Raw genomic sequence first — 27,421 nt, 5'->3', positions numbered from 1 at the left:
AGACACCCTCACTGACCAGAGCCTGGACACACGGGACAACATGTATATACCAAAACAATATCTTTTATTTGTAGTCCATCACCACAGCCCTGGGAGGCTATTCTGCACCAAAGCCAAGGAGAAACACATGACAAGCTTATACAACAGAAGGAAGTCCACTGGATGGAAAGCATTAAGAGTTGTACATTTCCGTGTGTCTACTCCGGACATGGGGCCAGCCTTCCTGGCGTTAACCGGCTCTAACTAGCTCTACTTCTAGAATATCAACCAATCCCATCGTCCCATCCTGATAACCTCCTTAATGTGGGGATTATTGCTGTGGGAATGATTTCTTAAAATTGTTATACCCAGATTTCAACAAGAGCATCGTAAACAAAAAAATCAAAAAAATAAAACTGAACATAGGAACACAACAGAAAGCAGAACACAGAGCACGTATCGGTACGAACGGGATCCACGCTGAGCGCTGGGTCGGGCTGGAGCCCGGGCTGACGGACTTTGGAGATGATCAAAGTGCGGCCAGGCGGGCGCCGCGGCTCCACGACGGAGGAGGAACACTCCCGCAGGGCCGTGGTTGTGCTTTTTTTTTTAATAATACTATTATCTTAATGAGGTCATCGTTTGGTTTGTTATACACTGGAGTTACAAAGGAAATTAAAATAGACTAAAATTCAAAAAGCCCACCAATGGTAAACGGTACAGTATCTTTAGAGGGTGGGGGGGGGGCAGGCCTCCACCAATGAAAGGAGGGTAGGAGGTCAGAGGTCACCGATAGAATGCCTATACATACAGACACATACGTACCACACAAACACAGTCTCTGGCGCGCACACACCCACACACTCACAGGAATATACTGTACAGAAACAGTCCGAACTATGGAGGGAGGGACGAGATGGAGTTCCACTGAATCTTCACGAAGCACAAGTCGTCTTTACTCCGTTCTCCGGTGACCGCTTTCAGGACTTTTTTTTATTTGTAAAAGTAGACATATACTGTGGCGTCTCCACGGCGACGTGTAGTTAGGCGGATCCTCTTTGACGGCGCTTTCATAAGTCCCATAATCAAAAAACACCAGAAAGTTCTTTTTTTTTTTAGCGAAATCGATGCACAACAATCCATACATTCTGAAGTTCATGAGCCCAAAACGAAAAGTCCTTGTGGCCAAAAGTACTCCACAGCGCCCCCCGCCCTGTGGCCCCTGGAGCCGGGGCCCCCAGGACGCGCCGGGACCTGCTCCTCCAGGGTCTAGAGTCCCTCACCCCCCACCCACGACCGCTCCCCCTCCTCCATGCTCGTGGAACGTCCCGGGACGTCCTCGGAGCGCGGTCAGAACATGCCGGGCCCCGGGCTGAAGCCCATGTCCATGTCCATGCCCCGGGGCCTCATCTGGCCCATCATCATCGTCTGCTGCGGGGGCCCGCCCATCCCCTGCAGCGACATCATCATGTTGGGCGAGCCCCCGGGCCCCGGGTGGGCCATCTGCCTCCCCTGCATCATCCCGCCGGGCCCCCCGGGGGACATCATGCCCCCGGGGCCCCCCGGCGACATCATCCGGTGCTGGGGCCCCATCATGCCCTGACCCATGAACCCCGGGGGCCGCATGGGGTTGTGGCCCCCCGGGTTCCCCATGGCCATGTCTTGGGGGCCCATCCCCCCGCCGGGGCCCCCCGGCATGCCGCCCATCCCCTGCATGGGCATGCCCATCCTGGGGGGCCCCTCGCCCATCATGCCCTGCATGGGGAAGCCGGAGGGGTGTGGCTGCTTGCCCCCCGGGTCGCCCCCCCCCCGGGGGAAGTAGGACAGAGTCTGGCTGGGCTTCTCCGACGGGATGATCCGGGACAGGTCGAACTCCGGGATCCCCGAGGCCCCCGGCCGCATCACCTCGTGGAGGTCCGCGTCGCTGAAGCCCCCCTGCATCCCGCCGAACTCCGGGCCCCCGGACGGGTTGGGCTTGCACATGCCGCCGCCGCCGTCGCCCCCGTGGGACATGTTGCCCATGCGGCCCCCCATGGGGCCACCCTCGCCCTGGAAGCCCATGGGGTGGCCGGGGAAGCCCTGGGGCCCGGGGCCGTTGTGGGGGGAGAAGGGCCCCTGCTGGGAGGGGGACTGGGTCAGCGGGTAGCCCTGGCCCCGGTGGGGGTACCCCATTCGGCCCTGCGCCATCATCTGTCCGGGGCCCATGCCGGGGTCCTGGCCGTGGGACACCATCATGCCGTGGGGCATCATGCCGGGGCCCATGTTGGGGCCCGCGTTGGGGGAGGGCATCTGGGGGGCCATCCCGTGGGACAGGGGCTGGGAGCCCATGGGGGTCATGCCCAGCGGGCTGAGGGCCGGCATGGGCCCCGAGTTGTTGGGGCCCATCATGCGAGGGTTGCCCTGGTGATGGTTCATCCCCATCCCTACGGCAACGGGAGGAGGAGGAGGACGGATCGTTAGTGGGTTGGAAGTGATGCTCAACGTACTAAAGGATCATTAAACGTTTCTGCACGAGGCCGGTTATCTAGACAACACTGACTTATCCTACAACATCATTCATACATTTAGCAGACGCTTTGAATCCAAAGCAACATACGATAAGTCCATTTGTGGAGAGAAACAACAATATATCGCTGTCCTCACAGTGAGGATGTTCATAGAACCAAGTGCCAAGCACTAACCATCACTAGATAACCCATTCCCCGTACACAACACAGATAGCTAGGATAAGATGCTACAGCAAGCAAGAAGAGGGATATAGATCTATATCTATCTATCCATCTATCTATCCATCTATCTATCCATCTATCTATCCATCTATCCATCTATCCATCTATCCATCTATCTATCTATCCATCCATCTATCTAGATCCAGGTGTTTCGAGATCAATCCCCTGTAGATCTAGATCTATATAAATATCTAGAGGTATATATCTAGATCTATCTATACAGATCTAGATAGACGTTATCTCGACTACGTGTCAACATTTTTAACCCTAACCATAACTTGTGATCTGTCCATTATCAGGACTCAGGATTGGGGATTAATCTGACTGAGGCTGAGGCCCCGGTCTGGCCCCCGGTCTAGGCCCCCGGTCTAGGCCCCCGGTCTGGCCCCTCATCTAGGCCCCCGGTCTGGCCCCTCATCTAGGCCCCCTGGTCCTCACCGTTGTTGTTCATGGAGGGCAGGTTGGGCGAGCGCGCGGGCGGCGAGTCGTCGTCGGAGCTGGCCACCGTCTTGATGGCGTCGTGGTACAGCGGCGTGGAGCTCGGCATGGCGAACTTGGACATGCGGGACATCATGATGGACAGCGGGTTCTGGGACAGCGTGGGCTCGGGGGGGATGGTGTAGGGGCTGCCCGAGGGCACGTTGCCCGGGTGGGACATGGGGCCCGAGGGGGCCCCCGAGGAGGGGGGGGCGGAGGGGGGCCCGTTGCCACCTGGAGAGGAACACAAAAAGATAAACAGAGTTGGGTTAAGTTAAGTTAGGTTCAGTTAAGTTAAGTATGAAGGAAGGTAGGATCTATGTCTCCGTAGTCTCCGGACGCCGTCCTGCCTCGCGCTCAACCGGCTCTAACTAGTTCTAGCTCTACAATACCGGGCTCAGACACCACGCCACTCGACCAATCCTGTCCCAACCTGATACCCACCGACCTGTGGGGCATATCGCCATGGGAACTGATACTTAATTTTCGGAACCCGACGAGAGCATCATAACCAAAAATGTAATTAAAAAAAAATATCAACATAACTGCAACAGGAAGCAGAACAGATCAACAGATTACAGATCAATCATAGCTCGCTCAGCTGTCAGTTCCTATGTTTGACCACAGGGGGGCGCCACTGGACTGCGTTGATCAGCCCCTGCCACTAGAACGCGGTGTGTTTGATGAACGATGCATCAAATTGCTATGAAGAGAACCATTGTAATCCTAGATTCCGGACACGAGACCTTATAAGGCTTTGCTTTAATTAGCATGTCGTGGTAAAAGCGGCTGGCCTGGTGTGAGTTCGCTCCGTGCATTGATCCTGGATTCATTGTCAAACTGCAGCCTTCTTCTAACAGAGGTTAGCGTAAAGTGAACATCAAGACACCTAGCCGTGCTGTATCTAATGACCTGCTCACACCAGGTACGTCTAATGTTCATTAACACATTCATATGATTATTGTGTTTTGCCTAAATTGTGTTGCTGGATTGAATGCGTTGTAGGCAAGAATGATAGTTCAGTATCAAAAGAAGTAAAAGGCACCAATTAGTAGAATAAGTTGACCGCTGAGACGCAGATGCATGTCAGTCCAGAAAGTAGATCCGGAGACGGATTCAGAGCCCTATCACTACCACTGAGCATTGATTCGTTCACAAGCAGGGGAGGGGCCTACCTACTGAAGGGGACCGGACAACAGGAAGGGGAGGGGCCTACCTACTGAAGGGAACCGGACAACAGGAAGGGGAGGGGCCTACCTACTGAAGGGTACCGGACAACAGGAAGGGGAGGGGCCTACCTACTGAAGGGTACCGGACAACAGGAAGGGGAGGGGCCTACCTACTGAAGGGTACCGGACAACAGGAAGGGGAGGGTCCTACGTACTGAAGGATACCGGACTACAGGAAGGGGAGGGGCCTACGTACTGAAGGGTACCGGACAACAGGAAGGGGAGGCGGCCTAAATACTGAAGTGGACTGGACTACAGGAAGGGGAGGGGCCTACGTACTGAAGGGTACTGGACAATCAGGAAGGGGAGGGGCCTACCTTGCTCCATGTTGCCCATCATGTTGGGCGAGGTGATGTTGAGGGGGGGCTTGCCCCCCTGCGGCGGGACCCCCGGACTCTGCATGGGGGGCTTGGGGGACGAGGCCCACCCCGGGGAGGGGTTGGGGAGAGACGGGGACCTCATGTGCACCGGGGAGGCCCCGGCGGAGCCCATCATGGAGTGGGGGGACTTCATGGGCCCCGAGCTCTGGGGGCCGCCCGTGGGCGGGGCGTTGGGCCCCGGGGGGCCGGACAGCATGCCGGCCAGCTGGGACGCCGTCTGGGGGGACTTGAGGTTCCCGGAGGGGGAGCCCATCATGGGGGACTGGACCTGCCGCAGGGGGGGGGACTTGAGGGGGTTGATGCTGGGGGAGTTGCCCCCCCCCGCCTGGACGTTGAGGTCAGCCGGCTTGCGGCCCCTCTGGCCGGGCCCGGGCCCCCCCCCCGGGGGGAGGTGGTTCAGCCGCCCGTTGCCGCTGGCGGGGCCCCCGGGCCGGTGCTCGGGGCCGAAGGGACCCTGCTCCCCGTGGGGGCCCCTCATGCCCCCGGGGCCCCCCGGGAAGGGCCGCCCCGGGCCCATGGGGAAGTCTCCCGGCTGGCCCTGGTCCGGGAACGGAGGCCCCTGCATGGGCCGGCCCTGGGGGCCCATGTTCTCCATGGGGGGCCCCCCGCCCGCCCTCATCCTCATCATCTCGTCGGGGCTCATGTTCATGGGCGGCTCCCCGCGCAGTTTGGACGGGTGCATGTGGGGCCCCGGGCCCCCGCCCATGCCGAACTCGGGCCCCATCTCGCGGCCCCCCATGCCCTGCAGCCGGGCGGAGGGGCTCATGGGCCCGTCCCCCGGCATGCGGGGGAACATGCCCATGGCCCCGGGCTCCATGCCCCCCCGCTGGTGACCCATCATGCGCTGCATGTCCATCATCATGCCGGGCGGGAGGCCCTTGTCCCCGGGGCCCCCCCCGCCCGGGCCCCCCCCGCCGGGGCCCATCCCCTGGTGGAACATGGCCTCCTGCACCGCCTGGGGGTTGGGGAAGCGCTCGCCCCGCCCCCCGGGGCCCCCGAACATCCCTCCGGGGCCCCCGGGGAAGCCCCTGGGGTCCCCCATCCTGGGGTCCCCCATGCGGGGGGGCATGTCGTCGGGCCAGCCCATGCCGGGCCGCGGGGGCCCGTCCATGTCCGGGTTCATCATGCCCTGGAAGCCCGGCATGCGCTGCATGTGCTGGGGCATGCCGCGGGGCCCGGGGCCCATGCGCTCCTGGTAGTGCTCTGGGGGCCCCCCGGGGCCCCCCCACATCTCCCCGGGGCCCATCTGGTAGGGCGGCGGGGGCCCGCGCATCATGGCCCGGGGGCCGTGGGGGTGCATCATCATGTCGGGCGGCAGCGGGCGGTGCTGCATCTCCTGCTTCCTCTTCTTCTCCTCGTAGAACTCCTGCTGCAGCTTCAGCCAGGCCACCTGCTCCGGGGTCATCTGGTCCCCGTCCCCGCAGCCGCCCGGGCCCCCCATGTGGGGGCCCATGTCGTCCTGCGGGAAGGGCGGCATCTCCCGGGGGCCGTGCGGCGGGCCGAAGGGCGGGCCCTGGGGCCGGGGCCCGCCGGGGGGCCCCAGGCTCTGGGACTGGGCCATCATGGCCTGCAGCGGGCCCTGCTCCGGCCGGCGGGGCCCGCCGTCGGGGCCGCCCTCGTGGGGGCCCCCGTGGCACTGCGGGGGCCCGGGCGGCGGGGCGTCGCGGTCGTCGGGGAACAGCATGCGCTGGATGTCGCGCAGCGTCTGCAGCGAGCGCTGCCGGTGCTCCATCTGCTCCTGGGACAGCCCGTCCGTGTTGGCCTCCATGTTCAGCAGCTCCTGGGCCAGCTGCTGCTGCTGCTGCTGCTGCTGGGGGGTCAGGCCCGCGCTGCCCTGGCCCCCCGCCGCCGGCCCCCCGTCGCCCTGCTGGGGGCCGCCGTGGCCCCCGCCGCCCTCCGGCTGGCCCCCGGGGGGCTGGTCGCCGGGGGCCGAGGGGTGACCGGGGCTGTTGCCGGGGAGGTGCTTAGGCTCCATGCCCCCCGAGGAGGAGCCCTCCTGGGCCTGGACCCCGGACTGGGCCCCCTGGTTGGAGGTCTGGGGCGGGCCGGAGTCCGTCATGCCGGGCTTGGGTCCGGGCTGGTGGGGGGGGTCCTGGTGGGACTGGGGCTGCCCCGGGGGCTTGGACTCATTCCGGAGGGCGTTGTTCTGTCGGAGCGAGGGGAGTGCGTTAGTATCGATGCTCCCACACCGAGTTTTCCTTCCCAATACCCATTCCTGAACTTGAGTATCGGCCGATACCAAATATATACCGATACAGCATCAAGCCTGTGTACCAGTCCCTCCAGAAAAACGTGATTATGCGAACGCAGAAATCAACGCATAATCAGCCAAAGTCTGAATATGCACGAGCCGCATTTTTTCAAATATGCCGCACTTTCACAGCATAAATTGCCAATTTCCGTGCAAAATATGTAGGGCTTACATGATTTCATAATCCCCGCATTTTCGTTGCAAAAAAGTCACAAATATCTTAGCAGAAAGTTGAAAATGTTACGTCACACAAGAGCAGCCATTTCCCCCTGTTGCCATGGGAACGTTATGAAGTGATGTAATTACGCGACGTGAACGTCATCGAAAAGCGGAATTTTTTTCGCAAGTTCCCGCATTTTTTCGCAAGTTCCGGCAATTTTTGCAAGTTCCCGCAATTTCATCGCATAAAATTGCATAAATATGCTGCATAATTCATTGCATTATGCAAAAAAACACCGCATTTTTCTGGAGGGACTGGTTAACTACTGACAGCTCTTAGTGCTCATTGAAGGGTTCTCTTAGGACGACAGCAATGTCGGTGGACTGACTGTCGACCATTTACATTAATAATCTATAATTCTAATACATTTGTATTCTTGTAGTTAAGCGTCCATGAATCCGTGTTTCTCCGACTTCCCACCTCCGAGCGTTAACGATCTCAGCCTAACACCGTAGTGTAGGGACGCCGTAGTGTAGGGACGCTGTAGTGTAGGGACGCGGCAGTGTAGGGACGCCGTAGTGTAGGGACGCGGCAGTGTAGGGACGCCGCAGTGTAGGGACGCGGCAGTGTAGGGACGCGGCAGTGTAGGGACGCGGCAGTGCAGGGACGCCGTAGTGTAGGGACGCGGCAGTGTAGGGACGCCGTAGTGTAGGGACGCCGTAGTGTAGGGACGCCGTAGTGTAGGGACGCGGCAGTGTAGGGACGTCGTAGTGTAGGGACGCCGTAGTGTAGGGACGCCGTAGTGTAGGGACGCCGTAGTGTAGGGACGCCGTAGTGTAGGGACGCGGCAGTGTAGGGACGCCGCAGTGTAGGGACGCGGCAGTGTAGGGACGCGGCAGTGTAGGGACGCCGTAGTGTAGGGACGTTCTCTGGGTACTAAATTAACCAACTGATCATATCGGATCGGAGCATAGACTTGCGTACTCGCCGATACCCGATTTAAGGCAGTAACGGAGGAAGTTCCGATTCTAGTTTCGGTATCGGAATAACTCTGGGTTTTAAATCATCATATACATTTCAGCGTGTGTGTGTGTGCGTGCGTGCGTGCGTGCGTGCGTGCGGTGATGTTTACCAGGAGGAGGTGGGCCTTCTCCTTGTTGTTGGAGATGTTCTTCATGTGGAAGCTGATGATGTTTTCTGTGTGACCGGTCAGAACCGCATCGGCCGCCCTGAGGAGGAGACGCAAGACGGTCAGATATCTGTGTGTGGCACTGTGTGTGTGTGTGTGTGTGTGTGTGTGTGTGTGTGTGTGTGTGTGTGTGTGTGTGTGTGTGTGTGTGTGTGTGTGTGTGTGTGTGTGTGTGTGTGTGTGTGTGTGTGTGAAGCAGTGAGGCAGAATGGGTTCTGATGAGTCCCTGAAGGGGGGGCCAAGGTCAGCAGAGTAAACAAACCCTGTCACACACCAGACGCACAGAGTCACCCAGCACTCTGATCTTTAATTGTAATCGCTCACCGTGCGCTCTCTCTCTCTCTCTCAGACCCACAAACGGGCCAATGGGGGAGAGAGAAGCAGCAGCATGTACTGCCACATCCCCGCTCTACCTTGGGCGGCGTGTAGCTCAGGAGGTAGAGCGGGGCGGCTGGTAACCGGAGGGTCGCTAGTTCGATCCCCGGCTCCTCCTAGCTGGGTGTGGAGGTGTCCCTGAGCGAGACGCCTCACCCCGACTGCTCCTGACCAGCTGGCTGTCGCCCTGCGGGGCTGACTCCGCCGTCGGTGGATGAATGTGTGCATGAATGGATATATTGGACAGCATTTTGAGTGGCCACTGGTTTGAAAAGCGCTGTAAAATCACAATCCATTTACTGAGCGTGAAGAACAACCAAGAACAATGGACAGCGAAGACCCAGATTAACCAAGATAGGCCAGAGCTGGGCAGCTTCGGCCACTGGAGCCGTCGTTACGGGCCGGGGTCGGGTACGGTGAGATGGTGAGACAGGGGTGTGGGGGTGAAGGGACGACCATTCAGCCGTTCAAACCAACCCAACGCCGACAGATGCTTACTTGTTGGCCATCTCGGTGGTGAAGACGTAGACGACCTTTGACCCCGCCTTCTGGCCGCTGCTGGGCTCCGTCACGGAGACCTGACCCCCCAGTGCATTGTGGGAAGGTGTGGAGGCGCGGCTGAGCCCGGCGTTGGAGGTTGAGTGGGAGATGGCGTCCTGTGGCTTCACGTCGCCAGAGTTACAGTCTGCAGGGGGACAAGGGGAGGGCGGGGTTAGCATCGCACAGCTGGCTCTCCTAGCACGCCGGCTAGCACAGAGCAGCTAGCATCAGCCAGCTCTCCTAGCACGCCGGCTAGCACAGAGCAGCTAGCATCAGCCAGTTCTCCTAGCACGCCGGCTAGCATAGAGCAGCTAGCATCAGCCAGTTATCCTAGCACGCCGGCTAGCATCAGCCAGTTATCCTAGCACGCCGGCTAGCACCAAGCAGCTAGCATCAGCCAGTTCTCCTAGCACGCCGGCTAGCATAGAGCAGCTAGCATCAGCCAGTTATCCTAGCACGCCAGCTAGCACAGAGCAGCTAGCATCAGCCAGTTCTCCTAGCACGCCGGCTAGCACAGAGCAACTAGCATGCATGCTCAGATACACGCCAGCATAAAATGAACGTACATATCAAACACACACTGGGAACACACCAGTGATGAAACCAGTCCGTTTGTTGACAGATCTCAAATCAGATCCTAATTCTGGACACTGATTATTCTATCATTAGATGACTTCTGTTGATCGGACTATATAAAATAAATGCTTTCAGTTTTCTTTGCTGCTCTTGTATTACCATTTCATGTATTTGTATTACATATTTATATCATGTATTTATGTATTTGTATCAAGTATTTATGTATTTGTATCAAGTATTTCTGCATTTGTATTGTGTATTGGTAATATATTATGGATTGTGAGAGAACAAGATTGTTAGAAATGCCCTTGTGCCCATAACCATAACCTTCCTAATAAGAGTGCAACGCTCTGCGTGTTTCGGACCAATCAGGACATCCCTTCCCTGATTGGCTGGTAGACTCCCCCCAGCCGTCCGTCCGGCGCCCCGCGCCCCCAGAACCAGACCGAGGTGCTTGAGGGCATCGGCTCAGCGCTGGGGGAGCCCAGGGAGGAGCGGGCGGTGCTCTGGCTCATCAGAGTCCAGACCCTACCCGCTGTGCCCTCCCTCCTCCCGACGCTCCGATCCCCGCCGCGCTCCACAGGTCCTCCCGGCGGAGAGGAGGAGCTACTCACTGAAGAAGCCTTTGTCGTCCTCGTCGCTCTCCCCCCCGGAGCACCAGTCCGCCCCGCTGTAGGGTTGCCGCCTCTCCGCCACGCACATACGCTTCACCCTGCTGCTGTCTGGGGGCCGGAGAGCAGGGAGACAGTCAGACAGTCAGACACAGTCAGACACAGCCAGGGAGTACAGTCAGACAGTCAGAGAGTACAGTCAGACACAGCCAGGGAGACAGTCAGACACAGTCAGAGAGTACAGTCAGACAGTCAGGGAGAACAGTAAGACACAGCCAGGGAGACAGTCAGACAGCCAGGGAGACAGTCAGACACAGTCTGAGAGTACAGTCAGACAGTCAGGGAGTACAGTCAGACACAGCCAGGGAGACAGTCAGACACAGCCAGGGAGACAGTCAGGCAGAGTCAGAGAGTACAGTCAGACACAGTCAGAGAGTACAGTCAGACACAGTCAGAGTACAGTCAGACAGTCAGAGAGTACAGTCAGACACAGCCAGGGAGACAGTCAGACAGTCAGACAGTCAGGGAGTACAGTCAGACACAGTCAGAGAGTACAGTCAGACACAGTCAGAGTACAGTCAGACAGTCAGAGAGTACAGTCAGACACAGTCAGAGAGCAGAGAACGTATTCATCAACAGCTCAGCCTCCTCATACAACGAGCCACTTGCAAAAACCCTTCCGCTAATTGACCCGACACACACGCACACACACACACACACACACACACACACGCGCGCAAAAACGCACTGAGCAATTAGCAGAGGAATTATTCGTCTGTCAATTAGCGAAACACATTAAAAAAAAAACAAGGACAAATGTCAATAAAGTGACGTTGTGCTGACACTAATTATTGTTTAATTGGCTGGATAATGGAACACAGGCCTCGGTGGTAGGTCTCTCCTGAGTGCAGCACACCAACGTTAGGCTAAGTCAGCATGGAACCTCGTTCTTTAGATTCTGCTCAATGGAAATGAACAATCTGAGGGGTGAACAGCTGCGTGGTTTATCATGATTTGTTTGTGTTGTTATTTAAATGTTGGCTTCACTTCTGCTACTCAGTGAAATCAAAGTTTAGTGGCTCCTTTCCAATTAAATGCATAAGAAATCTTAACAAAAGCTTTAATCAACATCATACTTCTGATGGAAACATGACAATAGTAATAATTTGATATTGGTTTTCAGTAGAACCCATTTCAGAGTTGCCATCTTTACATCGTAATATCGATATCATATCAAATATCATATCTGATCTATCTATGAACCCCCTCCGGTCACACGCAGAGACTCAAACCAAGACCTCGTCAGCAGAGGAGGTCTCCCCACTGAGGAGGTCTCCCCAGTCGAGGAGGTCGCCCCAGTCGAGGAGGTCTCCCCCCTAGAGGAGGTCTCCCCCCAGTCGAGGAGGTCTCCCCCCAGTCGAGGAGGTCTCCCCAGTCGAGGAGGTCTCCCCCCTAGAGGAGGTCTCCCCCGTCGAGGAGGTCTCCCCAGTCGAGGAGGTCGCCCCAGTCGAGGAGGTCGCCCCAGTCGAGGAGGTCGCCCCAGTCGAGGAGGTCTCCCCCCTAGAGGAGGTCTCCCCCCCTAGAGGAGGTCTCCCCCCCTAGAGGAGGTCTCCCCCCCTAGAGGAGGTCTCCCCCGTCGAGGAGGTCTCCCCCGTCGAGGAGGTCTCCCCCCAGTAGAGGAGGTCTCCCCCCTAGAGGAGGTCTCCCCCCTATAGGAGGTCTCCCCAGTAGAGGTCTCTCCAGTAGAGGAGGTCTCTCCAGTAGAGGAGGTCTCCCCCCTATAGGAGGTCTCCCCCTAGAGGTCTCCCCAGTCGAGGAGGTCTCCCCCCTATAGGAGGTCTCCCCCTAGAGGTCTCCCCCCTAGAGGAGGTCTCCCCCCTAGAGGAGATCTCCCCCCTAGAGGAGGTCCCCGGTCCCACCAGCCCCTCACTCACCCTTCTCCTCTCCGGTGGGCGTTCCCGTCTCCGGCAGCTCGTACGACTCCACCGACGTGCTTCTTTCCCGCTTCACCTTGACCTTGGAGCCGGGGCCGGAGGTCAGGCCCTGGCCGTTCTTCATCCCCATGCCCCCGGCCACGCCCCCGGCCCCCTTGGCCCCCAGGGACTTTGGGTCCGAGGGGGAGGGCTGCGATTGGCCGCCCGCACTTCCTGGCTTCCCCTGGTTGGGCGGTTTAGAGTCCATCTGGCCGGCAGTGGAGGGGGACATGACAGGGGGGGAGCGCACCATGGCCTCCGTCTTGGGTTTAGGGCTGGGGGGGGGACAGGGGGGGGGGGGGGCAGGGGGGGGGGGACAGGGTTATCATCACACACAGTGGAACGGTCCGGCCCATTGCCATGTGTAGTCAAATCGAGGGCTGGTAAACATATAGATTCATGTGGGCTCCGGGATTCATTGATTCCCCAGGGGTTGTATCGTCAGGTGGACTGCAAATTTACTTTCAAGAAATGTTCAAGCCAGAAACGTAAACATTATGATAATGGGAACGGTAATGGTACAGTCCTACAGGGGGCGTTGTAGCGTGCTCACTGTTGATGTGCATCTTTTTTGTATTCTTGTTTGGATCTTTCATAATGAACAACTGGCAACAACTTGCCAACCACAGAAAAGGTTAAACCCAAAAATTCACCAAATATCCAATCCCAACTTCTACAGCTACGCGACCGATACCGATTGGTCCTGAGCCGCTCGTCGTTCCATCGCATCGCGAGGAACCCGCCGGAACCCGTTTCTCGAACAATCCACCTTCAATAACCAACGACGGCTCTGCTTGTGTCTGTTTGAGCGTCCCGTCCTGCTCCTCCACACCAAAAGGGGTCAACACAGAGCAACACGCCGCCTCGGGTCAGGAGAGAAGCCCCCCGCAGCCTGCTGACGGCCTCAGGCCAGGAGAGAGCCCCCCGCAGCCTGACCAGGAGAGAGGCCTTGCAGCCTGCTGAAGGCCCCGGACCAGGAGTTCTGCCTCCAATCCTACAAGCAAGTTCTCTTGTCCCTCAACATTCCCAGGACACGGGGAACCCCACGCCACTGAGGACCACCACCACCTCCGCCCTCGGTGACTGGAGTTCAAACTGTCGTGTGATAAAGTAGGACGACGGCCGCGTCATGCAGACCTCAAACAACATCTCCCGTAGCTACCATAAGAACACAGAAAAGGAAACTCATGCACCAAAATGGAAAAAGACTCTCAGAGCTGAACAAGTGTCACCAGCAAAATATGAAATGTCTAAAAAACAAAACATGACAGTTTCATGTAATTTATTTAATGGACAAACTGAGAGAATGCCCAGCGTTCAGCTAGCGTGTTCCCCCTGAACAGGAGAGCTGGCCCACTAAGCATCCTCCTCTGATCTCTAAACTTTCCCCAGACTCCACGGCCGTGTTCAGCACCACTTGAACACAATGAGAGGGAGGGAGAGAGGGAGGGAGAGAGAGGGAGAGAGGGAGAGAGAGGGAGGGAGAGGGAGAGAGGGAGAGAAGGAAACTGGGCGAAGAGGACAGATAGGATGCGATGGCTGTGAAGGCTGTGAAAGGATCGTTGTGGGATCCAGGAAGGTGAATTCTGCCCTAAATCTGAAAATGTAAAGCCCGGTTCACACGAATTCAACGCACCAGCGTACACACACACACACACACACACACACACACACACACACACACACACACACACACACACACACACACACACACACACACACACACACACACACACACACACACACACACACACACACGCGCGCTGGCAGAGCCAACAGCTGTTTCCAGGTGAGTCAGCGGGCAGAAGAACCTCCGACCTCCACGTCCTCTGAGCCTCAGGCCCACAGAGAGAGCACCCGGCCGGAGGCCTTCTCAGACAGACCCTAGACCGGGACTAACCCTAGACCGGGACTAACCCTAGACCGGGACTAACCCTAGACCCCAGACTAACCCTAGACCCCAGACTAACCCTAGACCCCAGACTAACCCTAGACCCCAGACTAAACCTAGACCCCAGACTAACCCTAGGCCGGGACTAACCCTAGACCCCAGACTAACCCAAGACCGGGGCCCCCCAGACTAACCCCAGACCGGGGCCCCCCAGACTAACCCCAGAACGGGGCCCCCCAGACTAACCCCAGACCGGGGGCCTCCCAGACTAACCCCAGACCGGGGGGCCCCCCAGCCTAACCCCAGACCGGGGGGCCCCAGACTAACCCCAGGCTCCCCCTGAGCCAGGCTCCAGGCTCAACAGACGATCAGAGAGCTCCAGCAGTGGCGCGGTGCCCACTGGAGCACGCAGCGTCGAGATAACGTTTCACTACCGGCGGAGCAAACCCACAGAGGCGCTGTGTGCTGCGTGTGCGTGCGTGCGTGCACGTGCGTGCGTGTACGTGTTCCCATTGATGGGGAGGCCCATAGACTGATTTACTCCTGTTCATCGTTCCTCCCGGTGAAACTCAAGCCAACAAGCATCTCAATACAGCACCTCTCCAACACAATGCTCGTCTGTTTCCAACACATGCATCTGCAGAAACCCAACAACACACAGCAACACGTATCTATACCGCCAACACAACACGCATCTATACCGCCAACACAACACGTATCTATACCGCCAACACAACACGCATCTATACCGCCAACACAACACGTATCTATACCGCCAACACAACACGTATCTATACCGCCAACACAACACGCATCTATACCGCCAACACAACACGTATCTATACCGCCAACACAACACGTATCTATGCCGCCAACACAACACGTATCTATACCGCCAACACAACGCGTATCTATACCGCCAACACAACGCGTATCTATACCGCCAACACAACGCGTATCTATACCGCCAACACAACGCGTATCTATACCGCCAACACAACGCGTATCTATACCGCCAACACAACGCGTATCTATACCGCCAACACAACACGTATCTATACCGCCAACACAACACGTATCTATACCGCCAACACGTATCTATACCTCCAACACAACACGTATCTATACCGCCAACACATATCTACCGCTAATACATATCTATATCCAACACAACACATATCTGCCTGCAGCACAACCAAACACACATCTGTTTGCAAGATAACACAACATTACCCACATGCTTGAACCGACAACACCTGGCTACACCAAACACACACCTTTACCCAACCCACACACACCTACCTTCACCCAGCACACACACCACCACCCTCCACACAGTGGGGGTCTGTCAGTCTGTCTGTCTGTCTGTCTGTCTGTCTGTCTGTCTGTCTGTCTGTCTGTCTGTCTGTCTGTCTGTCTGTCAGCCTGTCTGTCCGTCAGCCTGTCTGTCCGTCAGCCTGTCTGTCCGTCAGCCTGTCTGTCCTTCTGTCTATCTGTCAGCCTGTCTGTCTGTCAGCCTGTCTGTCCTTCAGCCTGTCTGTCTATCTGTCCTTCAGCCTGTCTGTCTGTCAGCCTGTCTGTCTGTCAGCCTGTCTGTCCTTCAGCCTGCCTGTCTGTCCTTCAGCCTGTCTGTCTGTCTGTCAGCCAGCCTGTCTGTCTGTCTGTCAGCCTGTCTGTCCTTCAGCCTGTCTGTCTGTCCTTCAGCCTGTCTGTCCGTCAGCCTGTCTGTCCGTCAGCCTGTCTGTCCTTCTGTCCATCTGTCCTTCTGTCTGTCTGTCTGCCTGTCTGTCCGTCAGCCTGTCTGTCCTTCTGTCTATCTGTCAGCCTGTCTGTCTGTCCTTCAGCCTGTCTGTCCTTCAGCCTGTCTGTCAGCCTGTCTGTCCTTCAGCCTGTCTGTCCGTCAGCCTGTCTCACCTCTGCGTGTTGGCCGTGGGGGAGTTCTTCAGCCGGCTGGCGTGCATGGACGGCGCTCCGAGGACCACCGAGCAGGGGGGGGTGATCAGCTGGTGGGGGCTGCCGGCGTGCGACAGCGGCGCCTTGGCCCGCACGTTCCGGGGCCCGGCGCCGGGCCCCCCCGCCCCGCCCGGGCCCCCCCGCCCGTCCTTGGCGTCCTCCCGCTCCTTCTTCCCCCGCTCCTTCTTGTTGAAGTGTGTCGCCGCCGCCCCGGCCGCCGCTGGCCGCTCCTCCTGCACCTCCAGCATCCTCTGGGGGGGGGGGCTCCTCTGGGGCCTCGCTGGGGGGGTGCGGGGGACGTGTGCGTGCGTGAGTGTGCGTCGGGAGCGTTTGTGCGTTTAAAAAAGATTAGAAAAAAGAGCTCCGACTGGGACAAAAAAAAGAGGGAGATTCTTCCGGGGTGCGGGGTCGGAGTGCTGGCTACGGTTCACAAGGGGGCTCTCGAAGCCCTGGAGCGCTCTGTGGAGAGAGACACACACAGGGGGGTTCTGTTAACACACACACCGTCTGGAGGAGCCCTGTGTGTGTGTGTGTGTGTGTGTGTGTGTGTGTGTGTGTGTGTGTGTGTGTGTGTGTGTGTGGTGTGTGTGTGTGTGTGTGTGTGTGTGTGTGTGTGTGTGTGTGTGTGTGTGTGTGTGTGTGTGTGTGTGTGTTTTAGGAGCGCAGCCCAGCCAGTCAGATTATATTGTCATCCTGAAAATATTTAGGAGAGCCTCCAACACTCCAGCGAGGTAACTGGCTCCAGAGCTCCCGTTGGGAGGGGGGGGGAGGAAGGGGAGGGGAGGGAGGGGGAGGACAGGGGGGAGGAGAGAGGGGAGAGGGAAGACGGGTGAGGGAGGGGAGAGGGGGAGGATGGCTGAGGGGGAGGGGAGAGGGGAGACGGGAGAGGGGAGGGGGAGGGAGGGGGGAGGGGGGAGGGGAGGGGGAGGGAGGGGGGAGGCCTAACTTCTTCCACAGCAGCAGCAGAACTGCGCGGGAACAGAGCAGCTAGCTCCGGTCTGAACAAGGCTAGCAGACGCCGCTCTGAAGCTTCTGAACAATACCCATAAAGTTTGGGCTAGTCAGACTAACTCAGAGACTACTCAGACTACTCATCTAACTAGTAATGTTACCCGTTATGTTATTTCACATGTATAAAGTATAAATATAGCTATTTGTACATATATGTTGTTCATATTTTGTGGTTGACTTGCAGGCAAAAAGAAATTCTGGTTTCCATTCCTCATGACGTTCAGCATACTGACCAATGAGACCAGATCAAACCAGATACTGACCAATCAAACAGATACTGACCGGATCAAACCAGATACTGACCGGATCAAACCAGATGGGGAGCAGATCAAACCAGATCAATCAAGCTACTGACCAGATCAAACCAGATAATGACCAGATTAAACCAGATCCAACCAGATACAGACCGGATCAAACCAGATCAGCGTTTGTTGTGACGCTGAACGGCTCTAGACGCATTCAGAGAGCAGACCAGAAACGAACGAGGCAGTGATAACGAGCCAATCCACTTCATCACACAGAGCACCAGAGAACACCACAGAGCAACGTTCTCTGGATGACAGCTGTGAGAGATGATGCACTCGGCAGAACTCCTCAGCAGAGCTTCCCGCTCAGACCAGTCGGTCCAACGGGGTGCTCTGACGTCCCAGTGGGGTTGAGTATCCCCAGTGGTCCCCCTGGATCACCAGGGGGTCACGCTGTGACCACCTCCTACCCCCACAGACCGCCTCCCCTGGCAGAGAGACGGTAAACACAGCGTCAACACATCCAGATCCCCGCGGAGGAGTGAACTCCCACTGGGGGCCGTCTGAACGGGACAGAACCCGTTCCCAAGCCGGCTTCATTCATCACATTCATCTCCTAATGAGAGATCATTTGCATGCACATTTTCCTGACGAGCGATTAATCACATCCAATGTTAAGCGACACCTCACATCCGGGTGTAGGGGATCAACGCTCCGCTCTCGCAGCCCGGGTTTGGGATCAGGGCCAAAGTATACAAGATCACCCAGACCTCAAGCTTTCGGTGGCAAGACTTTGTGAAATATCTAACTTTAGGGCTGGGCTCCACACTATCGGACATCGTCGGTAACACTTTGACATCAAGACTTTGTGAAAGTGAATTATTGCAACAGGACAGTGATGGTGCGACCATAGGAATAAATATTACAGCAATTTCATATAGAAATGGATGAGAGAAGACAGAAGCGGTTAACGGTGATCTGTGGCGTTACAAAGAACGACTTGGCCTCGGTGAGTCACACTTTAGTCACCCTCGTTCTGAACGAAAGCCTTCCCCATGGCGTACAGACGGTGAGGAACCTTCTCCACACTCCCCCAGACGCCCTCCTGCAGTCAGGAGGTAACAGACCCTCCTGGTCCTACTGGGGGAGGGTAGATCCTGGCCGTGGAAACACGGACGCTCTGCCGACCCCACGCAGCAGTCAGTGAGCAGCTGACCAGCTCCTGAACCTCCTCTGGAATCAACCGGACCGTGTCTCGCTGCCGACCCCACGCAGCAGTCAGTGAGCAGCTGCCCAGCTCCTCTCCTCTGGAATCAACCGGACCGTTTCTCACTAGCATCTGCCGGCCGCACGCTCTCCAGGAGAGCCATGGAGACTACAGACGGTCCGATAACATTTTTTCCTACCCGATACCGATTCCTGAACTTCAGTATCGGCCGATACCGAGTGTGTTCCGGTAAAGTGTCTAGCTACTAATAGCACTTGTTCTTATTGAAGGGTTCTCTTCCGATGATGGCATGTATAATTTTTGTTATTTCAGAACTAGATCATTCAAATTTATAATCTATAATTATAATACATTTGTATTCTTGTAGTTAAGCGTGAGTGTCCATGTGTTTCCGACTGAGGAGCCGAACACATGTAGGTCAGAGATGACGCGTTTCCCATTCCGACTTTCCACCTCTCTGACCGTTAACAAACGCAGCGCAAGACCGTCGTGTATGTGATGCTCTCTGCCTGTTTAGTAAATGAGTCACGTGATGGCATCGGATCAGCGCATAGACTCGCCGATACCCGATACTGCCCAGAATGCAGCATCGGACTCTAATGAAGACCTGCAGCGTCAGAGACCCACACTCACAGACACTCACAGACACACGACCGCGTCTCAGGGCTGCTCGCAGACACACAAACAGGACACACACACACAGACACACTCACAGACCAACAAACAGGACACACTCACAGACACACTCACAGACACACTCACAGACACACAAACAGGACACACTCAGACACACAAACAGGACACACTCACAGACACTCATAGACACACCGCGTCTCAGGGCTGCTCGCAGACACACAAACAGGACACACTCACAGACACACTCACAGACACACTCACAGACACACAAACAGGACACACTCACAGACACACTCACAGACACACTCACAGACACACTCACAGACACACAAACAGGACACACTCACAGACACACTCACAGACACACTCACAGACACACTCACAGTCGCCGCGTCTCGGGGCTGCTCCCCACTCAACAACACCAGCACCTGTCAGTCGGCGGGCCGTGGCTCACATGCTAAAGAGTCCCTAATTGGGGAGTTTACGTGCGTCGTTGTCACAGCCGTCACCGCGCCCGGTCCCCGCGCCACGCGGCGTCTCCGTCGGAGCGCCGGGCTGTCCATCACGCCGCCGCCAGGCAGCCAGGCCGACTAATGGGCGGGAAACCGCCGTAATGAGGCCTTGAAAATACCGGCGCTCTTTTCTTGATGGCTGAGATATAAAAATGGGTTTTTGTGTGCGAAGGAAGGGGCTGAATAAAGTTCAATTCAATTAGATTCGGGTTCCCCGACGTGGGTGGCACTAGCGGAGGGGAATTCATCCCTCCCGCTGGAGCTTACGCACAGACGTGGTCGACCGGTCGAGTACCCCTCGTACCAGGGGAGAGAGCCCCACACTGGGGGGGGGGGGTCGTAGACAGGGAGCGCTGTCCTCGACACCGACGGAACCACAGCGGTCTGAAGGCTCCATCTCTGTGCCGGATGAACCGCAGTACATCAGCGCAGGCATTGGCTGTATCAAAATACATCGACTCACACTGACATAGATGCGTACACGCACACACACACACACACACACACACACACACACACACACACACACACACACACACAACCCTCTCCCCCCCCCTGCTGTTGGCTGTGAAGGGCCCGCTGATGTTTTAGCCTTATTTATGCAAATCCTATTTTGCAGCTCAGCCACAGACATATTACTCCCTCTCTCTATCCCTACCCCTCTCTCACTCTCTCTCTCTGTCCATCTCTCTGTAAATCTAACTCTCTGTCCCCAACCCTCCCTCCCCCTCTCTCTCTCCCTCTCTCCCTCCCCTCTCTCCCTCTCTCTCTCTCCCTCCCCCCCTCTCTCCCTCCCCTCTCTCCCTCTCTCTTCTCTGTGCGGTTTGCTCGCCCCCACTCCCTCTGCCTCGTCTGCCCAGTCTCCATCTCCAGAAGATTCTTTAAGCCTGTATTTGTTTTTAAGGCGATATCAGAAACACAATTTTCCACGTCTCCCCACACTGTTCTGGGGGAAGCGGGCAGTCCCAGAACGCAGTCAGAGAACGCAGAACGCCCCTCTGTTGCCCCCAAACAGGTCGTAAAGCAGTCCCGACTCCACAGAGGTACCCCACAAGGGTCTCTGTGGCAGCGCTGGAACCCCAACTCCAACAGAAGGCTTGCCTCCCTCCGACCCCTTTTGCAGAAAAGTTGCATCAATTCGAAACAATCCAAGACTGCAGCCAACGACACAGTGGCGTGATCCATCTGCGCTCGCTCGAGATGCAATAAGTCTCCTTGACATCGGGTGGCGCTAGTTCGCCCCTCTCTGACGCCACACTGACTCGTTGGATCAGCCGGGAGAACCGGTAACCGGGAACCTCACCCGACCGGTTCCTGCCACATACCTGCTGTATACCGACGCCGGGCTGGCAGAGACCGGGATACGCCCCCTCCCCACCACCGGGACACGCCCCCTCCCCACCACCGGGACACGCCACCTCCCCACCACCGGGACACGCCCCCTCCCCACCACCGGGACACGCCCCCTCCCCACCACCGGGACACGCCCCCACCCCACCACCGGGACACGCCCCCACCCCACCACCGGGACACGCTCCCACCCCACCACCGGGACACGCCCCCTCCCCACCAGCGGGACACGCCACCTCCCCACCACCGGGACACGGCCCCTCCCCACCAACCGGACACGCCCCCTCCCCACCACCGGGACACGCCCCCTCCCCATCAATGGGGCCCTCCACCGTCACCTAGAGGCCCCTGACCGCGTGGCCCCGCAGCTTCCTGAAGGCCTCAGACCGACCCAGCGCCCCCCCGCTGAGCCTCCACTCACACCCACAGGGCAGGACGGGGCGCTGCCGTGGCGCCGCAGGGCGTGGTTACACCAGGCGGCTTTGTCGTGCGAGCCTCAGACTTAACACCTTTTTCCTGGTGCCGCCAGATACCTCAAATATTTACACGGAGCGTCGGCGCTCCGGCCCCCCGGGCGTCTCCGGCCCCCCGGGCGTCTCCGGCTCTGATGGCGCCACGTTCACCACGCAGACGCTCCCACGCAGCCCTGAACCTTTAAGGTTCTGCGTCGGCTTTTAGTGAGCGGACCAATCACAGCCCTCGCTGCTGCGTTGCCTCGACGGAAGGATATCATCTTTGGGAGGCGCAGGTCAGGCCCTGGGGCTGCACGCAAGGAGGGTCCGCAACGACGTAAGGGGTCCGCAAGCCCCTTGGGTTGGGTGAACGTGGGGCCATAATCAGGCCTCAGAACGCCGTTCAGCCCGTCGCTGGAGAGAGGCCTTCCCATCTGCTGGCTGGCTGGCTGCCCCCCCCACCCCCCCCACCCCCCCGGCTGGAGGTCTGGACGCCTCCGTCTCCTCTCTGGCAGACGGCTGTCCGTCCCCGGGAGAGGCAGCATGTGTGGCGTGTCACCTCCGCTCCCGTCATCGCGGCGACGCCGCCGCCTTCCCAGTGTCCATCACACCGACGGGAGCGCCGCCGAGGGCCAGAGTGCGAGCGAACGGTGCGAGACGGCCGGACCCGAGGGGGGCGTGTGTCCGCCCCCCCACACACGCTGGGCGGCCGACTGCGTGGCCCTGGCCCGCGACACCTGATCACACACACACACACACACACACACACACACACACACACACACACACACACACACACACACACACACACACACACACACACACACACACACACACACACACACACACACACACACACACACACACACACAGCTGAGTCACTAGTGACACGTCTGCTGGCGTGGCCGGGCAGATCGCCACGTGGAGGCGGGCCCTGGCAGGAGGCCGGCCCTCAGAACCCCCGGCGGATCTGTGTCTCTCTGTCTCCCGCCCACACACACACTGGGGCCACACACACTCCACCACCCCCCCCCCCCACCCCACCCCGGCCCCCCGTCCGCCGTCTGTCCGCGCGCCGTGTCTGAGTGGCTGCGGCGAGTTATCACAGATCCACTTGTCCGGTCTATATGGTTAACAACATGGAGGCTCGTTAACAGGACAAACAGGCCATTATCCCCCCCTCCCCCCCCCGTGTGTGTGTGTGTGTGTGTGTGTGTGTGTGTGTGTGTGTGTGTGTGTGTGTGTGTGTGTGTGTGTGTGTGTGTGTGTGTGTGTGTGTGTGTGTGTGTGCATAAAAGAAAAGGATACTTTTATGCCCATTTTACAAAGTCTAGGCTCCCCCCCTCCCCCTCCCCCCCCCGGCTGTCCTTCCTGCTGAGGGGAACACTCCCTGCGGCCAAAGGCATTCTGGGAACTCCCCACGGATGGCCAGGGGCCTCCAGGGCCCCCCAGGGGCCCACTGTCCGACGAGGTAAAGTGGACGATTATACTTCTCGCCAAGTGGTCCAAGTGGTGCTACTCTGACGTCTCTTCCACATACGAGTACCCGTGGTGAGCAGAAGGGCGGAGTTACCACCGTTACTAGAGGGTGTTAGACGGGGGGGGGGGGGGGGGCACAAACCTGTGAAGACCTTCTCAACCCCACGGGGGGGGGGGGAGGTACGTACCTGTGAACTTCTATAGACACACGAACCGCAGACAGAAGCCACTCAGCGGCTCCATACAGCGGAAGTGGAAGAGACGCATTCAGAACCAGGGTCCATAAGAACCCTGTTCCCCCGCTGGGGGGGGCAGGCCCCTCCAGTCCTCCCCAGGGTCCACCCTACCACCCTGGCTCCACCACTGGGGGGAGGAGCCTCTCTAGGTTCCACCGCTTGGGGGAGGAGCCTCTTTAGGCTCCACTCCTGGGGGGAGGAGCCTCTCTAGGATCCACCACTTGGGGGAGGAGCCTCTCTAGGATCCACCGCTTGGGGGAGGAGCCTCTTTAGGCTCCACTCCTGGGGGGAGGAGCCTCTCTAGGCACCCCTGCTGGGGGAGGAGCCTCTCTAGGTTCCACCGCTGGGGGGAGGAGCCTTTCTAGGATTCACCGCTAGGGGGAGGAGCCTCTCTAGGTTCCACCGCTGGGGGGAGGAGCCTCTCTAGGTTCCACCGCCGGGGGGAGGAGCCTCTCTAGTGTCTGGTACTGCCACCCTGGAGCCGCCACAACAAGCTAACTGGAAACACACGCGTGCACACACACACGTAGCCCGCTTTACCACGGAGCGGAACCAAGGCACCCGAACACGGTCGGCCCTGAATTACCCCGTTTACCCCGTGTGTCATTCACCAGGAATTTAAAACTCTGGCAAAACAGGCCCAATTAAACACACACACACACACACACACACACACACACACACACACACACACACACACACACACACACACACACACACACACACGTTGTTTTTAACTCCAAAGAATCCAACAGTACCCAGGATGCTACCAGCAACAGTCTGTCAACGATTAACGGCTCTGATGAAGGACTTCATGGATCAAATCGACTTGACTTCCAATAGGTAGACAGGCATTCAAATATCTGAAACTTTAACCTGTGCTGGCTTATAATTAAACTAAAAAGAACATTTTGTGATGTCTGGTTGTTGTCTGCCTCTGATCCTCCCAACACAAAGTATAGGGAGTAGGGACGCGACCTTTTCATTTCTGTGAGCCCAACGCCACCTCTGCCGGATAATGAGGACATCTCTGGCCTTGAAGCACTCCGAACCATGGAGCAACCCTTCTCGCTTTAACACTCTTCAGTGCTTTATAATAAACGTATATGTAATTTAAAAACATGTCAATCTATATCTTGTCACCATGCACATCCCTACAGTGCATGCGTCCCCTTCCTAGCCAGGAGCCGGTACTAGAACCAGGGGCCTCAGAGGGAGAGGGGACCGACCCAGGGCCCAACCCCAAAGAACCCCAAACGTCCCAGCAGAACCCAACACCTTACCGGTGTGGCTACTGACTATTGATTATTGGCAATGGCCAGCACACTTTGAGTGTAACTTTAGTTGGGAAGCCACTGGGTGTTCTAACTTAAAACCAGACTCAACGGGGCTCTATCGAGCCTTACCGGGTTGAGGCTATGCTACGAGGCTATGCTATGCTAGCAGGCTAGGCCAGACCCCCGGGGCCCTCCCCTCTCACCACGACGCCGACCAACAGAGGAAGCTCAGGACATGAGGGAGGGGAGCTCTGCTTGAAGGGACGTAACCCAGGACGACCGGAGCGGTCCACCTCAACCAGACCTGTCAATCATGTCAGAGCTCCCTGAAGCCTGAGTGACGGGTACATCCTAACCCGGGCAGACACTGGGGCCCCCGGCGCCCGGAGCCACGGCCCCCCCCCCCCCCGCGTCAGACCCGAAGAGAAGAGGAGGAGCGGACCGAGAGGAAGGTCTGAGGGCCGTACGTCAGCGTGTGAGGGAAGGACGCCGTCAGAGAGGAGCCGTCTGTCTGCGAGTTAACGAGATAGCCGTCCGCTGGTGTTACTAAGAGGGGAGGGGGGGGCGTGTTGCACCCCCCTAGCTGCAGGGGTCACCCACGAGGAGCATCCAGGCCCTAGACACGCTAAAACATTTCAGGAGGACGGCCGGCCCCATCTGCCCTTTGATGAGCAGAATGTATTCCTAAACTCCGCTGTGCGCGTTCCGTACTGAACGCCCCGTCCCCGTGACGTGCTGCGTGCCGGCACTAACCCAATCTGAGTCCAGGCCGCAGCAACAAACCGATTCTCCCACAGAGGGGCATGCTGGAGTCCAGCATGTTGGGGAATTGAATCACCTAATTTGCTGTTAGCTTTAAATGAGCCACAGCGTTTGTCAAATTATTTTGTTTGTTTTCCCATTTTGTAATGCAGAATGAAACACACACACACACACACACACACACACACACACACACACACACACACACACACACACACACACACACACACACACACACACACACACACACACACACACACACACACACACACACACACACACACACACCTTCTTTCCACCCTTTACCTTTAAGACATACAATCGGTGCAGCACTCTGAACCTGAGTGTTTAAAGGGCCTGATCAGAGCTTGGACCGGTAGCAGCCTGATTTCATCATTTCACATTATTTCATCATTGCTTCAGGTAGGCGGGCGTTGCAGAGACAAAAGCAGCCTTTGACACATCAAAACCCCTCGAATACAATACAACATAGAAACAGAAATAAAAATAACAATAGCTATCTATCCACAGACACCGAATCCAGGAAACACACTCCAATCCTGACGGAGACCAGACCTCTGAACCCCCTGCTGGTCTGTGGACCGCGCTGTCCATAAGACAGATCCCTCCCCAGGCCAGACCCCCCAGCGGGTACCGTCAGCGCCACTCCGAGGTCCTCAACCCAGCAGGGGAACCCTGTCCGACTCAGCGTGAACACCCAGAACCACAGCATCACCTCCAAACCCTGCTGCCCCCCTCCAGGTCTGACCCCCTAGGACCCCCGCAGGCTGCCTCTCCACGTCTGACCCCCGCCCCCCACCACCCCTCCTCAGGCTCCGCCTTCTTACTGCGATGACCTCTGAGGGTCTGACCCGCCCGTCACAGATCAACCACGAGAACAGAGTTAGATAAATACACATTAGTACTCCTTCAGGTCAACGGCCCAGGATTCTTCTGCTTCCTGGGTTCCAGCGGTGGAGTGGTTGAGTTAGGGCATGGGGTGGCGTCCCACTCAGAGAGGAGCAGCGTGGAACCAGGTGGATAGTGTTCCAGCAGACCCGCTCTAATGAAAGTGCGACTCTGTTCACCTCCCTCCGTTCTCTCTGTCATAAAGACAGCATGGACCTTCTGATGGCGGAACACTGACCACCCACACCGCTGCCGCTGAACCAGGAGAGCCTGAACACCTCACCTCCTGTGCCATTTCCCTGTCCCTTTGGCCAGGCCAGAGGACATTGTGTGTTCAGTCCCAGAGGCATACAGCCTACAATCCGTTTGCTACTAGTTCTTCTGCCTGCTGGTGTATTTGCTCCGTTGCTCGGAGACACGCCAGCCAGTGACGGAAGGACTGACGACCTGTGTGTCATACGCGTGTCTCTGCTTAGATGGTTGTCCTCAGTCTGAACTGACACAGATACAGAATAGATCATTCTTTCAGTGCATGAGATAGAGCCTCAAGAAGTGGGGGAGCAGAAGACGGCTTCGGCGGTGTTCGGCTTAGCTCAGGAGGAAGAGCTGGTTGACTTGTAACTGGAAGTTTGCTAGTTCAATTCCCCGCTCCTCCTAGCTGACTGTCGAGGTGTCCCTGAGCGAGACGCCTCACCCTCACTAGGAGACGAGCTGTCTGGCGCCTTGCGTGGTTGACTCCGCCGTCGGTGTGTGAAGGTGTGATTGAATCGTTGTAAGGTCGCTTTGGATAAAAGCGTCTGCTAAATGCCCTGAATGTAAATGTAGGAGAGCTGGTTACCTTAGAAGCCCCCCTGCCCATTTAGCAGGGCCTCATGTGGACGGCCGGTCTCTGAGCCCCGGGTGCTGGTCTCCTCTCCTCCTCCCGACAGCCAGAGAGGCTGCGTGTACCGATCCTCTCCTCTCAGCGGCGACCTACAGCCACAGGTCACTCACACCTGCAACACAGGGACA

At 57.5% G+C, this 27,421-nt stretch overlaps 1 protein-coding gene across 1 annotated transcript; it reads right to left on the bottom strand.

Annotated features, from left to right (window-relative positions):
• Window positions 1-36: 36 nt before the first annotated feature.
• On the bottom strand, window positions 37-27,415 carry bcl9 (BCL9 transcription coactivator). The gene is made up of 9 exons (XM_030350152.1): window positions 27,249-27,415; window positions 16,275-16,772; window positions 12,431-12,744; window positions 10,500-10,607; window positions 9,268-9,454; window positions 8,338-8,434; window positions 4,732-6,940; window positions 3,147-3,419; window positions 37-2,402 (listed from the first exon to the last, which is right to left on the bottom strand). The coding sequence occupies exons 2-9, from the start codon at window positions 16,559-16,561 to the stop codon at window positions 1,330-1,332; spliced, it is 4,548 nt and encodes a 1,515-aa protein (XP_030206012.1). The 5' UTR covers window positions 16,562-16,772; window positions 27,249-27,415; the 3' UTR covers window positions 37-1,329.
• Window positions 27,416-27,421: the final 6 nt, after the last annotated feature.

This window comes from Gadus morhua, unplaced genomic scaffold (genome assembly GCF_902167405.1).
Source record: "Gadus morhua unplaced genomic scaffold, gadMor3.0, whole genome shotgun sequence".
NCBI lineage: Eukaryota > Metazoa > Chordata > Actinopteri > Gadiformes > Gadidae > Gadus > Gadus morhua.
Note: the sequence above shows the minus strand (reverse complement) of the source record. Positions and strands in the feature narration are given on the sequence as shown.